Source organism: Phacochoerus africanus, chromosome 5 (assembly GCF_016906955.1).
Source record: "Phacochoerus africanus isolate WHEZ1 chromosome 5, ROS_Pafr_v1, whole genome shotgun sequence".
NCBI lineage: Eukaryota > Metazoa > Chordata > Mammalia > Artiodactyla > Suidae > Phacochoerus > Phacochoerus africanus.
In genome coordinates, this window is record NC_062548.1 from 97,883,629 (window position 1) to 97,899,559 (window position 15,931).

General features: G+C 39.8%; 1 protein-coding gene across 1 annotated transcript; it reads left to right on the forward strand.

The window, feature by feature from the left end:
• Nucleotides 1–615: 615 nt before the first annotated feature.
• CALM2 (calmodulin 2) lies at nucleotides 616–15,121 on the forward strand. Its single transcript, XM_047782132.1, has 6 exons — nucleotides 616–964; nucleotides 6,160–6,190; nucleotides 12,546–12,689; nucleotides 12,780–12,886; nucleotides 13,229–13,364; nucleotides 14,468–15,121. The coding sequence occupies exons 1-6, from the start codon at nucleotides 962–964 to the stop codon at nucleotides 14,494–14,496; spliced, it is 450 nt and encodes a 149-aa protein (XP_047638088.1). The 5' UTR covers nucleotides 616–961; the 3' UTR covers nucleotides 14,497–15,121.
• Nucleotides 15,122–15,931: the final 810 nt, after the last annotated feature.

Genomic DNA, 15,931 nt, shown 5'->3' on the forward strand with positions numbered 1-15,931 from the left:
CCTCTAAGTGGCTAAAACAATACTCATAACGAAGGTCTCACTCCAAGTCAGAACCCTATTATTCCACAATATCAAGGGGTTATTGAGAGTGACTAGTCTCACAGAATCTCGGATGCTGTTGTTTCTGTGTGACTTTTTTTTTTTTCTGGTAAATTACCCCTGATACTGAAGGAAAGTACACGGAAGATTCTTTCAGATTAATCAGCTGAGCAGCTGCGTTCGGCCTTACCCACATTTTCATGGGTTTGAAACGGTATGTGGCCTCCATGAGGCCCAAATACAAGGCTGAGGAGGTGGGCGCGGGGTACGGGTTTCCCTGGGTCTTGTAGCTTCATTCTTTATTGGCTCAGGGTGTTTTCGTAGACCCCTACACAAGGGGCGGGAATGTGTGTGACTGCGGCGGGGAAGGATGGGCGGAGGAGGAAGACTATCCAGCCAAGCGCAAGGGAGACGACTGAGCCGCCTGGCGCAGTTGCCAGGACAGCGCGGCCTGAGCAGCAACGGCAGCAGCCACACCGCGTCCCGGCGGCGGCAGTGAGCACTAGTGACGCATTGCAGGTACGAACCAGCCAATCAGAGACCGGTTCAACGACCATCGGGGTGCAAGTCGCCACCACGATGCTCTTCCGCGCCGCAAAGTAGTTCCCCTTAGGCTCGACTCCACCAGCCCTTCAACGGCTCGCTAGGGAATGAAACCCATTTACGTCATCTGTTCGCCCCTTCCCTTTATCTCCTGAATCTTCGACCACATAACTGTGGATAAAGGGGTCTCAAGAGAAGTTGGAGGGGAGGGGGTTGGCCGGGACTCGTTTGTGATGTTCCGTTATCTGGTGTGCGGCGGAGGGATTTGGCGGAGGGAGGTGTTTATGAGGCGCTGGGGGCGGAGGAGAATTAGTCCGAGTGGAGCGAGCGAGCTGAGTGGTTGTGTGGTCGCGTCCCGGAGACCGGTAGCGCTTGCAGCATGGTGAGTGCGTCGCTAATCTGCCGGCGCTCGACCTGTGGGGGAAGAGGCCGAAGCGAATTGACGAAAGCAGGGGAACTCGCTTCCTAACACTCTCCAGGGATGGTCTTCTCCAGGGGGATGGCGCGCTAGAGGCTGGGGGCGCCTGAGGCGGTTGTGTCGCAGGTGCTACCCCACCCCCATTTTCTTCAGGGAGGTGTCCCCTGGTGTGCTGGGGTCCAGGCCTACTGCCCCCGGCGCCGCGGAACTCCTCAGGGGCTGGCCTGGACGAGGATGGAGCCGGGGCTGGGGGCAGTCCGGCACCCGGGGGGAGGCGAGAGCGGGAGGGTGGGGGTTGCGGGAACACAGAAGCCTTGAGTCGGGCATGTTGAAAGGTCAGCCCGGGGCCGGATTCAAAAGCCCAACGGACGGTTGCTGCGGGCGCCAGGAAGCGTCTTTGTCCGCTTGCGGCCGCCATGCGCCAAGGGGGCGGGCGGGAGCGCGCGAGGCCCGGGGCGAGCGCCCGCGCCGACGTTAGCCCGCGGCCCCCGCGTGCCGGGCCGGGAGGGGCGGGGGGCGAGCGGGCGGGCGGGCCGTGTGGGCCGAGCCCGCGCGGCGCGGGGAGCGGCCGGGGGCGGGGCTGCGGGCGCGGGGCTGGAGCCGCAAGCCACCGCCCGCCCGGCTCGGCTCAGCTCGCGCCCCAGCTGCTGCGCTGGCACCTGCAGGGCTGCGGAGGTCCGGGCGGCCCGCGTTGCTGCGGGGCAGGCGGGTCGGGCAGGAGTGGGGGAGGGAGAGCTTGCCGGTTCCCCTCCCCCGCTGGCAGCGCGAAGGAAGCTTGTTGAATCTTGATCTTCCTACTCCATCTGGGCCCTAATTCCACCCCCCGACCTGGACACTTAAAAAAAAATTTTTTTTAAGCGGTGCTGTCGTTGAAGGAAACGGCTTTATTTCTGAAGTCAGGCGCAGCTTTGCACTGCGTATCTTGTTAGAGAAAGCCGGAGACTCCAGACAAGGTCTATAAGACGTTTCCCAGTCACCTACCTAAAGCCAGCCCCGGAGTGACTGCTGTTCCGTTGTGAACGTCTGGTCTTATCCTTCTGTGACAATTGGAAGGGTGCCTTTGAGAAGGGCCCCCATCCTCTTCTGGAGTACTCACGTGCATGCCGAAGTGTTATCGGTGTTGCCCCTCTCTAACTTTCATGAAAGTAACTTGTATTTTCGTAGAGAAAGTGCCATATCATCTTAACGTTCGGTTTAATTCATTTGTACAGTAATGGCTGTGAAAGACTGTCGTGATAGAAGAGTATTATTGGGGGGTAGGGAATTTTTAAGAAGCGTTTTCTTGTCCTTGGTCTTGCCTGGCTTTTTTTTTTTTTTTTTTTTTTAATAAGTGAAGGCTGTAATTTGCAATACTTATTTTGTGGTTCCTTCTGCCAAGTGGTTACAGGCGATGGGTGTGTCCAGAAGGCAAGGTGACATCTTAAACAGGAGTTGGGAATCTTTGCCAACTGAAACCCAGGCTGTATATGGGTGTGGGGAGAGGAGTTCACATTTGTTTGACGTACTCGTTCCATCTTGATATCTTAAATTATTTTATTCTAACTTTGAATATGCTGGTTGAATTTATCTTTTAGGTGAAACGGTGTACACTATAGGCATGTATAAGATTCTAAATTGAGTAATTAAAATTTCTTAAATGAAAAGGTTTCTCAAGAGCTTAAATGGGTTTTCTTAGCGAGGCATAGAATTTGTATCTGCCCTTTCTTGGACTTTTGCCAATGGTAAGCTTTTGTAGTTAATGTTTGCATCGATGTTTTGGGGGGGGTTAGTTAAATTGATAGTCATTGTTAACAAATTTGAAAATTGTTTTCAGGTGACTTCATAATTAGAAGACCTGACAGTTTAAAATTAAGACTTCATTAGGTCAGAGATGTGGAAGTGGAATAAGTTTGTATCACATGGCTCTTGGGTTTACGTACACATCCTGAGTTGCTACATGCTCACTGAAAGAGGAATTATTTTAAGAAGATAGGAAATTTTGTCACTTGAGTCTAAATAAATAATCATTCCATGGAAAAACAGTAAGATTTGTTTCTCCTAGACTGAGGAAATTCACTATGGCTCTATTAAAATACAGAAAGTTCTAGATTTAGCCAGGATGACCAAATTAGCCCTTTAGTAAAGCCTTGATTTTTATTAACTAATTTCTTCTAGTGGTTTCTGTAAGTGCTGTTCTATCAGAATAAAAGGTATGTTTTCACTCTACTGAAATAATTTAGAAACTGCTTTTCATATAAGTAAAACAAATAACCTTGATATCTGAAATTGTACAATTTTTACTTATGAAGCTTTTGTTGTATCTAAGTAGCACTTGGAGTAAACAGGAATGAAGGAAGTTTGTTCCATTTCAAACCTATGGACTCATACATCTATTTGGATAAGAACTTTGAATTATTTTTATACCACCTTTATCTAGATAAGCTCCCAGGGTCTCCATACCTACTTTTGAGTGCCATTTGGGAAATGATTAATAGGTATATAATTCCCTGGAGGTAACACGTGTAGTCTAGATTAGTAGGCTCCCTGTTTTTCTCTGTGTTTACAGATCACCTGTCGTTCTCCAGAATGCAAATTCTAGGCCAGTAGTTTGAGGTGGAACCTGAGAGTACTGATACCTGCAAGCTTTCTCTAGAGTTGACAAGAGTGGTAGGAAGAATTGTATCAATATTTGTAGAAATAAAGGAGTAAGAACTAAGTCATCTCTCTAGTGAATTATTACTGAGAAAAACACACGTTAATGAGCTTGAGTTTTCCCAAAAGTATAATTCTTCTAGTTCTTCTGTTAAAAAAATGGCGCTCTCCATAGACAGAATTAAGAACCAGATTTATTTGCATGTCATTGGAAAAGGCTTACAGATTAGAGTGTTAGGGAGCTTTATTATGTTCTTGCTTTTTAGGAGGCTTTAATCTGAATGTTGTTGGTTAAGGTTATTTTGAACCTTGATCTCTGGTTTAGAAATAAATACAAAAAAGTGTGTGTAAGTTTCCTGAAACACTGTAAACACAATTTAGTACTTTCAGGCTATGTGAACACCTTAGTTTCCTGTTCATGTCTTGAAGCTTGTTTGTGATCTCTACTGAGATTACAGTTGCCTGACAGTAGCCTGACAGTAGGATGGGATGTGGGGCCATTAAAACTTTGTATAATTTCTTCCTAAGCCCATCTCAGCTTTCATAAAAATGAGTCTTCCCAAAATGTCCCCCCCCCCCCAAGCTTGTTGAGAGAAAAAAACCCCACTGTTTCATAGCAATCATTCCTTTGGCTTTCACACATTTGGCTTAATATATTTAGTCCTAAATGGATGTCTCCTGCCACATCTCCCTAGGCTTGCACCTTGTTTCTTCAGTTCTTGGAAATAGATTTTCTCATCTTAAAATTAACGTGGAATGTGATGGGTTTACAAAGGGCTTGATGATGATGCCTTGATGCCTTTGTGGAAGTTGAACTAGTCAGGTTGGTGTTTAACATTACATTGTAGAATCTTTGGTTAATTTATATAAGATAGTTATCACTGAGTTCTTTGGACTGGCCCTTTACATAGCTTCTCACTTGCTCTGCGCAGTAACCCTGCAAGGTATAAGTTAGTATTGTGTCTTACAAAGGAAGTTGACTATGAGAGGTTGAGTAACATGTCCAAGGTCACACAGTTACTAAGCAGAGCTGGGATACTAGCCCAGCAATGATTCAAAGCACCATACTTTTTTCTTCCATCATGCTATGTTGCCTTTCTTTCAGAAAAGATAAAAGTCCTGCAGAATGGAATTAGACTAAAATTGTCTATAACCTCTAACGAGGAAAAACTAATTCAGTGGAGTTACTGGGTTTAAATCTTATTCCTGGAGAAAACAATCTGTAACTGTATTTTTTTTTTTTTTTACTAAATTCTTCCTGAAGGATTGGGATTTGTAAGGATAAAAGTAGATAATTTTATAAACTTCTGTATTTGAGCTTAATTATCGTTTCTTCAATTTTAAGTTACTAGGCCATTGGCTTTTTTCTTTTTTAAAAAAATAGTAGTGAGTTGAGTTTGCAGCAAGGTCAGATCAAAATTGTTGGTCAGGGAAAGAAACTTATGTTTTCTGGGTTTCTTCTTAAATGTTCACATGCTGTCCCCTAGAGAAAATCTAATGCTATTCTGTATAAAGGTGCTACCCTTTCCAGGGGTGTGTTCATTTAAAATGAAGGAAACCAGGCAGTATTTGTTTTTCTTTTTTCTTTTTATACCAAGTGTGTTATAATGGATCCATTATAGCACCCTTGAGTTAATGTGGGCAGGAATATTAGATAGGCTGTTTTTTGTTAGTGCCTCTGGGTGTATGTATGTACCAGAAAGCAGTGAAATGACCAAGGATGAAGGCCAGGTGAAGAACAAGGAGCTTTGTTATTTGCATTTTTTAAAGTAAACCAAGTAACTTTCCTCTGTCACAAACCTTATGCTCACTTAGGGATTTCAAATGTCAAGAGAAAATGAATAGCTGGACTTAACATTTTGTAAATAATGTACTTCAGATATTCAGAATCCTGCATGATAGGTGAGGGGTAAAACCTGGTAACTTTCATGTTGCCCTAGTCAGGACTGCTTGGATTTTTATCTTTTTTTGATAGACGGGATTTTTTTTTTTTTTTTTTTTGATATAGATGCTTGGTAATTTTGGGGGGGTTGTTTCTATTTGGTTTTTTTTGAGGTTTGGAAGATCACATTCACGTACAAGCGAAGTATTTAACCATTTATAGGGGAGTTTTAAATGTAGTCCTTGTTTGTTATTTTTAATTTTGATTCTTGATTCAGCGGCAGTTTCTAGTAACAATGACTTGTATATCTATCTGAGGAGGTGAGCGTAAGTTTGGATATCCTAACTTTGAAGAAGGAAATAATGTTTCTGTTGGATCTGTCCTTTAAAAGAATACCAATTAAACTTTCTAGTATGCCAGGTTTGCTTTCTAAAGTATTTTTATATCTTAAACTTTGCGGCAGGATCGCTTAGCTTTGAAGATAAGCCAGATGTATGTGTTTCTACCCACTTATGTTTATTGCTGTTACTAAGGAATGTTGAACTAAATGAAGTTAATGGGACAAGGTGAACCTTGTTTCTGTAACTGCTAAACTACCTACGCTCAACCCACTTATCTCTCTCTTATCTCTTTGATCTGTTTGTAGGCTGACCAACTGACTGAAGAGCAGATTGCAGGTGAGAAATAATTTTGCTAGATAATACCCATTAAATTTTATTGTAAATTGAATAGCCATTCTCAAAATAAGATTACCTGTATGGCATGAATTGACTTCGATCTTGAGTAGTAGGTGGTAACAGATGGGTGTAATGTAATACAGTAATTGAACCTAACCTGCTTTGGCAAGTGAGAAGGTAAACTTGTCTGTGAAAGATGTATGGGGCTAACTGTAATTAAAGACATGTTTTTAGGTTATGTGGGTATACTTCTGAGCCTGGTAGAGGTGGTCGTTTTGTTTTTCCTGATTTCTGGCAGTTTTTAACACTGCAACTCCAAATCAGTCTGCATAAGAAAAGTGGGCCAAATGGTAACTAATAGGTAATTTGAAATGTAAAATCAGAAAAGGAATGTTGAATTTACCCTGGATTATAAGTAAGTATTTCAACCTTAGAATTGCATAAATGGTCAGTCACAGAATAACCATTTATTTGGTGAAAAACTTAGATCCAAAAGTTAGCATTCTATTTTACAGATGTAGTAATTTGAATTTTATCTTAAAAAACAATGATGGTTGTTGAAATGAGTTTAAATCTTTTATCCTTTGGTTTGCCACGGACGCAGTGAAATTGTTAAGTAAAACCTGATGTCCTCTTGTCATTATGCCATGTAATTAGTACTTTTGATTTTATTCTAATACTTTGAGATGGCTAGTTAACATCAAAATGTTGGGGAACTCGCTAAGTGGTGTTCCTTTTTTGCCTTTTAGGGCTGCACCTGTGGTATAGGGAAGTTCCCCAGGGTAGGCGTTGAATCAGAGCTGCAGCTGCTGGGCTACACCACAGCAACGCCAGAAGTGAGCTCAGAAGTGAGCTCGTCTGCAACCTACACCACAGCTCAAGCCAACGCCGGATCCTTTAACACACTGAGCAGGACCAGGGTTCTAACCCATGACCTCATGGATACTAGCTGGGTTTGTTGACCTCTGAGCCACATCGGGAACTTCTTTTTTGAGGTTTTTTGTTTTGTTTTTTAGTTGCAATGTTGAAATGCTTTTCAAACTCCTTTCCTTGATTTTGACTGGAGACTTTACTAACAAAAACATCAAGCAATTTTCACTGCCACTTTTCCTAGTAGGGAAGGACTTTCAAGTGCCCAAAAACATTAAAGCTTTTTTTTTTTTTTTTTTTTTAATGTTAGAGAAAACTGAGAAACGCAGATGGGACTTCGCTATATCGCCCTTTTAAATTAAACCCCTGAAGTTCCCTGGTGGCTCAGCAGGTTAAGGATCCAGCGTTGTCACTACTGCGACTCTGGTTACTGCTGTGGCGTGGATTTGATCCCTGGTGCAGGAACTTCTTCATGTCATGGGCACAGCCAAAAATAAAGCAAGCTCCGCTCCTCCATACATATACAAATTGGAGGAGCCAGAGAAATATGCTAGTCTTCTTAAATGTTCATTACAATTAATATTTGATAGAACTAAATAAGGTAAAAACTATTAGCATTAAGGAGTATACTTAAGCAGGTTTTATTTTTAGTTCTTGCTGTGTGTGTTTGACTTGAACTGGGGATTTGCTTTTCAGGGTTGGTAAATTTGCATGTACTAGATGTGTTTGAAGTAGTTAAGCAAAGATTTGGAAATAATTCGTTCACTTACACTATTTTAAAATGTATCAATGACATGTAAGTTATTCCAGAGTAGTTTTTAATATAATGTCTCCTTGAGAAACTGGCTTGACCTGTTATTTGCAGTGTTAAATTCTTAGCTGCTTTAACACACCTGCCTTCATTGCCTTTGATTTCTTGGTATTCCCAATCAGGTAGTTCCATATGGCACAGCATGTTCATTTTAGGTTAGAAGATATATTACTCAAGAGGCTTATCACATAGTTGATGCTCATTACTCCTCTCCCAAATACACATACAGCTCTTTTAAAAAGTACTTTGTGTCTGTTAAATACAAGAGGAACAATCTTCAATAGTTGATAGCATTTTTGTTCAAGAATACTTGTAGTTCATGGGAACCTTGTCTATAAGTTCTGTCTTTTCATTGGTTTCTGTAGTACAATTAAATTTTTAGTGGGAGGGGTAGAAAAATCTATTCTACAATCTCTGCCAATTCTCCCTTTTCCTGGACTTTTAAAGCTGTTCCTTGGACCCCAGGGTTTTAGTGAACTTTTAATTTTTAAGGTAGAGGAGCCAAAGCTTTTATGCTCCTAAAATAAAAACCCTGTAACATCAGAGACCTTAACTCTTGTACTCCATTACCTCCCACACAATTAGGACTGAATAAATATTTCTTGAATAGATAAATTTTCAAGAGGTATGCTACACAGATATATTCTAGAACAGTACCTACTCAGAATAGAGTTCCTAAAAATTGATTTTGCCTCTTTCCAAAGTTCCTTCCTTTTACATTTGGTATATTTCAGTGTCCACCTTTGGGCTGAAGGCAAGAAATTTTTTTAATTTGGAAAATCGTTAATTGCTGGTAACCAGTAACATTTTAGTCTTAGACCTGCGTTCTTAAAAAAAAAGTTAATAAGCTTCATACATATAATGCAAGGCTGAGTATACTAAGGTACTTTTTAGCTAGCTTTAGCTTCATATGATAATCATTACTACTTCAGATTTGAAGTTTCACTAACAAATTGGTCTAGGAAAAAAGTATGCTTGTTTAGGTGAAGTTACCAGAATCGTTTATGTTGCCCTGGTCTTAAAGAGCAATCTAGGATAGTCCAGCATAACATCACTAGCAAGTTAATTTTGTCGATGACTTTGCCAGGATGTCATTAGTTGTTGGTGTAATTGTTTCATGATAGCCTGTTGTAATGAAATTATACATTTATGTGATAAATAGGAATCCTGGGGTTGCTAGTAGTGAACAAATAAATACAAGTAATAGTATGAGTCCTGAAAGTTTCAACTTGGGCATAACTAGAATGGATTTGGGGAGGTTCCATCAATTATGTTGACGATATCTGGTGACATTTGGGACCTGTTTCATACTTTGGATTCTTGGGTTTATATTTCAAGTCATTCACAGGGATTTGTGTTCAGAACAATACACTTCTGTACATGAAGATTAAATTAGCTCTGAAGCACAGGTGGTGAGTTGTAAAGGCAGGTGAATTTAAATTGTACTTTTGGGTTTAATTCAGGGAGTTTCCATTTGTTCCTTTTTGTATCCATAAACAGTAGTTGAGGCATAGAAGGTTTTCTGCTTTTCACTAATTCCGGCAAACATTTTAAGAGATTAGATTTTTAAACCTCTTGAAATTTAGAACACATATATAAACTTGTAGCATGAATTAAACAGAATTTGTCTTTAATTCATTTAGTAAAATGATTATAGCTAGTTACCCTGGGAATTTTTGCACACAATTGTGTTAAGTGATACCTGTAGCCAAGTTATAGCAGAAGATGTGATGTAAATAAATACTTTAATGTTTTTGGAGGCTATGTTATTAGGTGATAGATGCTAATGTGTTCAAACCCTTATAGTTTGTATATTCCTAGACAGTATATACATCCCCCCTTTTTTTTTTTTTTAAGCCTGAGTAAAATAGAAATGTTTTCATCAAATTCTGCTATTTGTAGTTCTTAACTGATTTATTTTTGTTACTGGGTTGACTTAGGTACTGTATGTTTTCATAAGATCAGTCAGTAGTTTGGCGCTAAGTTTCTGTAGTAGGCAAGTTCGTCTGAAAACAAGTAATATTTAAATGGAACTATGCTACTTCCTATGTGTGGCTTTGGTCTAAAGCTAAGCAATTAAAAGAATTGAAGCAGAAGAAAGTAATGTAATAATCCAAAAAGGTAATAGGACCCAGATATTTTGGGTAATTTTAAACAACCCATTTGAAGAGTTCAACGGGACTTGTTGACAGGATTCAAGGGGGAAGATTTAAGGTGGCTTTTGCTTGCATTCATTCCTAGGGTTTCTAGGGAGTATAGATAGAATTCATTTTCATTAGGTTTTTTTTTTTTTTTTTTGGTCTTTTCGCTATTTCTTTGGGCCGCTCCCGCGGCATATGGAGGTTCCCAGGCTAGGGGTCAAATCGGAGCTGTAGTCACTGGCCTACGCCAGAGCCACAGCAACGCGGGATCCGAGCCGCGTCTGCAACCTACACCACAGCTCACGGCAACGCCGGATCATTAACCCACTGAGCAAGGGCAGGGACCGAACCCGCAACCTCATGGTTCCTAGTCGGATTCGTTAACCACTGCGCCACGACGGGAACTCCCCATTTTCATTAGGTTTTGTTGCTTGAGGTCAGCCAGGGGAGATGTCCTGTAGCAAGTCAGAAATAAAGGTATTATGTTGAGAGAGATGAGTTAAAGTAGGAAAGTCTTCGTTATAAGTGGGCATACATGAAGTGGCCAAGGAGAGAAAAAAGCGTAAGAAGACTGGTCGCATCAACATGTGGGAGACAAATAGGAGCTAGAGCCTTTGGCAGTGGTAGAAGTGCTGTTTCGAAAACCAAGAGAGGGTCAAGAGTTTTTCAGTGTATTTTTGGATGCTCCAGAAAAAATGAGATCATCTTTTTCTTTTTTTTTTTTCCTTCTTTTGTCTTTTTAGGGCCACACCCACGGCATATGGAGGTTTCCAGGCTAGGGGTCTAATTGTAGCTGTAGCTGCCAGCCTACACCACAGCCACAGCCACAGCAACGCAGGACCCGAGCCTCGTCTGCGACCAACACCACAGCTCATGGCAACCCCGGATCCTCAACCCACTGAGCAAGGCCAGGGATGGAACCTGCAACCCCATGGTTCCTAGTCGGATTCCTTTCCACTGTGCCATGACGGGAACTCCACAATCATCTTTTTCTTGACATTTATTAAGTACTTAACCTACCAGGCATAGTTTTAAGTGCTTTTTCGATACTAATTCCTAAATTTAGGAAGTTGGTGCAATTATCCTCTCTTAACTAAAATGAGGAAGCTGAGGCAGAAAATTTGCCCAAGTTTATATTACTAGTAAATAGCAGAGGTGGATGAACATTTTTAGCCCAGGAAGTTGAGTTCCAAAGTCTGCTTTTATTTTGTTTCTATGCTTCATGCTTATGTATTTGCTTACTGATAAGGTCTAATATCTTTACTAGCTTTGTTATTAATGTATATATATGCCTTTGCACTATCAAGTTAAATCTCTGCTTTAGTTTCCATATTCTGGACTGTTGCTCCAGTAGCTTTCTATATAATCTAGTGGTGAATTAAAAGCAACATAATTTCATAAGATGATCTTTAAGATCGTAGGCAGTTATGTGTTTTACTCCATTACAAGCTTGGGATTTTATATTCTGAAGAAAGGCCTAAATTATCTTTTGTTTTCAATGATATAGCACTTAGTTAAAACTAGCCATTTGTGAGTTCCCTTCATGGCGGAGTGGAAAAGAATCTGACTAGCAGTATCCATGAGGATGTGGTTTCGATCCCTGGCATTGCTTAGTGGGTGGGGGATCTGGCATTGCTGTGAGTTGTGGTGTAGGCCTGCAGCTGTGTCTCCAGTTCAACGCCTAGCCTGGAACTTCTTATGCATGGGTGTGGCCCTGAAAAGGAAAAAAACAAAACCGGGCCATTCATATCTTGGTTATCCCATGGTTAACATCATTATATATTATTTGGTGATACTGCCTATCTTCCAGAAAAGGAAACTGGCTTATTACATGTTATTCTGAAGTTTAAAGGTTGTTTGTTTGTTTGTTATTAAGTACGTAATCAAATAGACTTAATTTCAATTTTGAGGATTACTGCAAATAGTATAGTTGCCATATAGAAATATGTTTTTGATACCAGTAACCTCTTCTATTCTGAGTGTAGGTTAGATCTGTATTTTGTTTTTTTTTTGTTTTTTTGTTTTTTTGTTTTTTTTGGCCACACCTATGGCCTGTGGAAGGTCCTTGGCCAGGGATTGAACCTCTGCTGCACTTGAAACCTGCATTATCTATGCCACAGCTGCAGCAACCCCAGATCCTTAACCCACTGTGCCACACAGGAACTTTTAAGTCTGTAATTTTGAATTGAGTTCAGCAGAGCAGCTTCAGCAGAAAATAGAAGCCCAGGTGTTTAGGGCTTTGATTTTTTTTTTTTTTGGCTTCTTCAACAATAATTTGACTTTTATCTGATCTAAATTTTGGAGTTCCCTGTAAGATTTAAGGTGAAGAAAGCTCCCTGGTAGATCAATATGAGCATTATAATTAAAGATATTTGAAATTAACAGAGTTTTCCCATCAAATCCTTCAGGAATCAAAATCCCATTTTTTGTGTGTGTATCTTTTCTTTGAGAGTTGATTTAATACATTTCATTTAGGGGGTTACCTTTTTATTGTTAACCTGTACATTTGAATTGTGGTCTCTCTTTGAAACAGAGTTCAAAGAAGCTTTTTCACTATTTGACAAGGATGGTGATGGAACTATAACAACAAAGGAATTGGGAACTGTAATGAGGTCTCTTGGGCAGAATCCCACAGAAGCAGAGTTACAGGACATGATTAATGAAGTAGATGCTGATGGTAGGTCTTTTTAATTTTAGGGTTTGAGAAGGGGGAGTTGAAGAAGTGGCATTTAAGTTCTGTTGTAATGTTTCAACTAAACTGTTTCAGGTAATGGCACAATTGACTTCCCAGAATTTCTGACAATGATGGCAAGAAAAATGAAAGACACAGACAGTGAAGAAGAAATTAGAGAAGCATTCCGTGTGTTTGATAAGGTAATTATTCAAAGACAGGATCTGTTAAATTTTAATTTGAGGATGAAAAGCTATCAGGACCTAAGAATTCAGTATAAATGGAGCTTTCGTAGTTAACACATTGCATTATAATTTTGTGGCAAAGAGGTGTCACTTGACTTTGAAACTAAGAAATTGTGATTTCAATATCATGGTATCCTGCTTGACTCTCAGTGACACTTAATTTACAGGTCATTACTTGTAGATTCTCTTCGTTTGTATAGGTTTCTGTATTTTGCTCCCTAATGTGGAGTTTAATAAACTTTTATTCCAACTTATTACATCTATAGTTTTGCTTAGACATTTTGCTGAACATTTCTGTAGGATGGCAATGGCTATATTAGTGCAGCAGAGCTTCGCCATGTGATGACAAACCTTGGAGAGAAGTTAACAGATGAAGAGGTTGATGAAATGATCAGGGAAGCAGATATTGATGGTGATGGTCAAGTAAACTATGAAGGTAAGTGTTTTACTCTCACGGCCTTATTTTATGCTTTGACTTAAATGTAGAGGTGTTTGTACAATGTCTGATAGGTCAGAATTAAGAGAAATGAAGATGCTAAAACAGTTATTGAGGTCCTTGTGGCACAGCAAGTTAAGGATCTGGTGTTGCCACTGCAAAAGTTCAGGTCACTGCTGTGTTGTAGGTTCAATTCCTGGCCTGGGAACTTTCATATGTCTTGAGCATGGCCCAAAAAAATCTCCAAAAACCAGTTATTGATAATTTACTAACCTTTGGCTATTCAGAGTACTGTCTGCAGATTAGGCACCATCACTGTCACCTGAGCAATTTTTAGAGCTATTTACTGTAAAGTCCTACCCCTTTACCTACAATCTACATTTTAACAAGATTCCTAGGTAATTTCACATGCACATTAAAGTTTGAGAAGCAGCGCACTCCAAACTATGGTAGAACAGTTTTTGTTAATGACTGTGGAACAGTTTGAAAAGGTTCAAAACTATTTCAAGATCCTAATTAAGATGACTTCATTTCTTTATTTGGATTCTCCTTTCCCTCCTCTAGTTAGCTCTAAGTGTGAAATTGTTTACACCTACTTCAGTTCAAAAGTATCATGTGGTTAGTTCCTGTTGTGGCTCAGCAGGTCGTGAATCTGACTAGTGTCCATGAGGATGCGGATTCAATCCCTGGCCTTGCTCACTGTGGCGTTGCCGTGAGCCATGGTGTAGGTCACAGATGCGCTCAGATCTGGTATGGCTGTGGTATATATAGGCTGGCAGCTGCAGTTCCAATTCCACCCCTAGCCTGGGAACTTCCATGTGCCTTGGGTGCGACCCTGAAAAGACAAAAAAAAAAGTGTCATAATGGTACTTAAGTAGGAGCAAGAATGGTTTTTATTTATAATAGCTCATCTAAAGCATTGATTTGGTTTGTTCATTAATAAAAATTGGTTTATGAAGATCTAGCCGTGGCAATAAATTAGCTGTCTGCTGTACTTGGTAATTTTGGGGAAAGAGGAATGGAGACTGCTCAGTGATAGAATAGATTGGTTTTGTCAGACTTTTGCCATTGACTCAACATTTTGTGTACTTCTTCTTTTTCAGAGTTTGTACAAATGATGACAGCAAAGTGAAGATGTTGTACAGAATGTGTTAAATTTCTTGTACAAAATTGTTTATTTGCCTTTTCTTTGTTTGTAACTTATCTGTAAAAGGTTTCCCCTACTGTCAAAAAAAAAAAAATATGCATGTATAGTAATTAGGACTTCATTCCTCCATGTTTTCTTCCCTTATCTTACTGTCATTGTCCTGAAACCTTATTTTAGAAAATTGATCAAGTAACATGTTGCATGTGGCTTACTCTGGATATATCTAAGCCCTTCTGCACATCTAAACTTAGATGGAGTTGGTCAAATGAGGGAACATCTGGGTTATGCCTTTTTTTTTTAAGTAGTTTTCTTTAGGAACTGTCAGCATGTTGTTGTTAAAGTGTGGAGTTGTAACTCTGCGTGGACTATGGACAGTCAACAATATGTACTTAAAAGTTGCACTATTGCAAAACGGGTGTTTTATCCAGGTACTCGTACACTATTTTTTTGTACTGCTGGTCCTGTACCAGAAACATTTTCTTTTATTGTTACTTGCTTTTTAAACTTTGTTTTAGCCACTTAAAAGAAAATCTGCTTATGGCACAATTTGCCTCAAATCCATTCCAAGTTGTATATTTGTTTTCCAATAAAAAAATTACAATTTACCCAACTGTTGCTCTGAATCTGAGTCATTTAATTGTTGAGGTGGAATAATTTTGACATTCAAATGTAGAGGTGGTTTCTACTTGGTATAATTTAGCCAAGTGCTTTTTTTGACTATCTAAAATTGTGTTTAAATTTCAGCATCCATTTATTCATATTGACTTTAGTCATGAGGTGACTTAAAAACAAAAATGTGTTTAAAACAAAAATCCAAATTTGGGGGGGAAGGGTCATTATGTTTTACCTCTACATGCTAATGTTTCACTGTACCTTTTAATTGTACTACCAAAAAGAGGTTGCCATTGTGCCTGCTTCTCTGCAGCATGTTTTACAAAAAGGTGTCTTTAGTAGTGGATTGACAGTAACTAAACACTTGTTTTAGTTTTTGCTTGCTTCTGAACCATTGCTTTCTCAGTAATTTAAGCTACTCAAAAGGTGGTTATCAGGGTTTGTTTTTTTTTTTTCTAACTACCTTTTTAATACTTAATGAAAGATTCCATAGCAAACCAGAGCCAAGATTAAAACATTTAAGTATAATTGTTCCTTGATTATTATAGCTTTACAAGGTTTTTAATTTCCCAAGAGGCAGTCTGTTTGGCCCATCTTTGACTATTTTAATACCACTGTTAATTAGTTCTGTTGGAAAACTGGATGGTCAGTGAAGGAAGAGTTAAGTAAGATGGGACAAGGGCAGTTACAGGAATCAATTATATTAATATAATATTAATATTACATATTGATCAATCAAATAGGAAGACCTTCAGAGTTTAGTCAAAAGGAAGGCCAAAATAGGTATTTGGTGGGAGGAAATTGATGT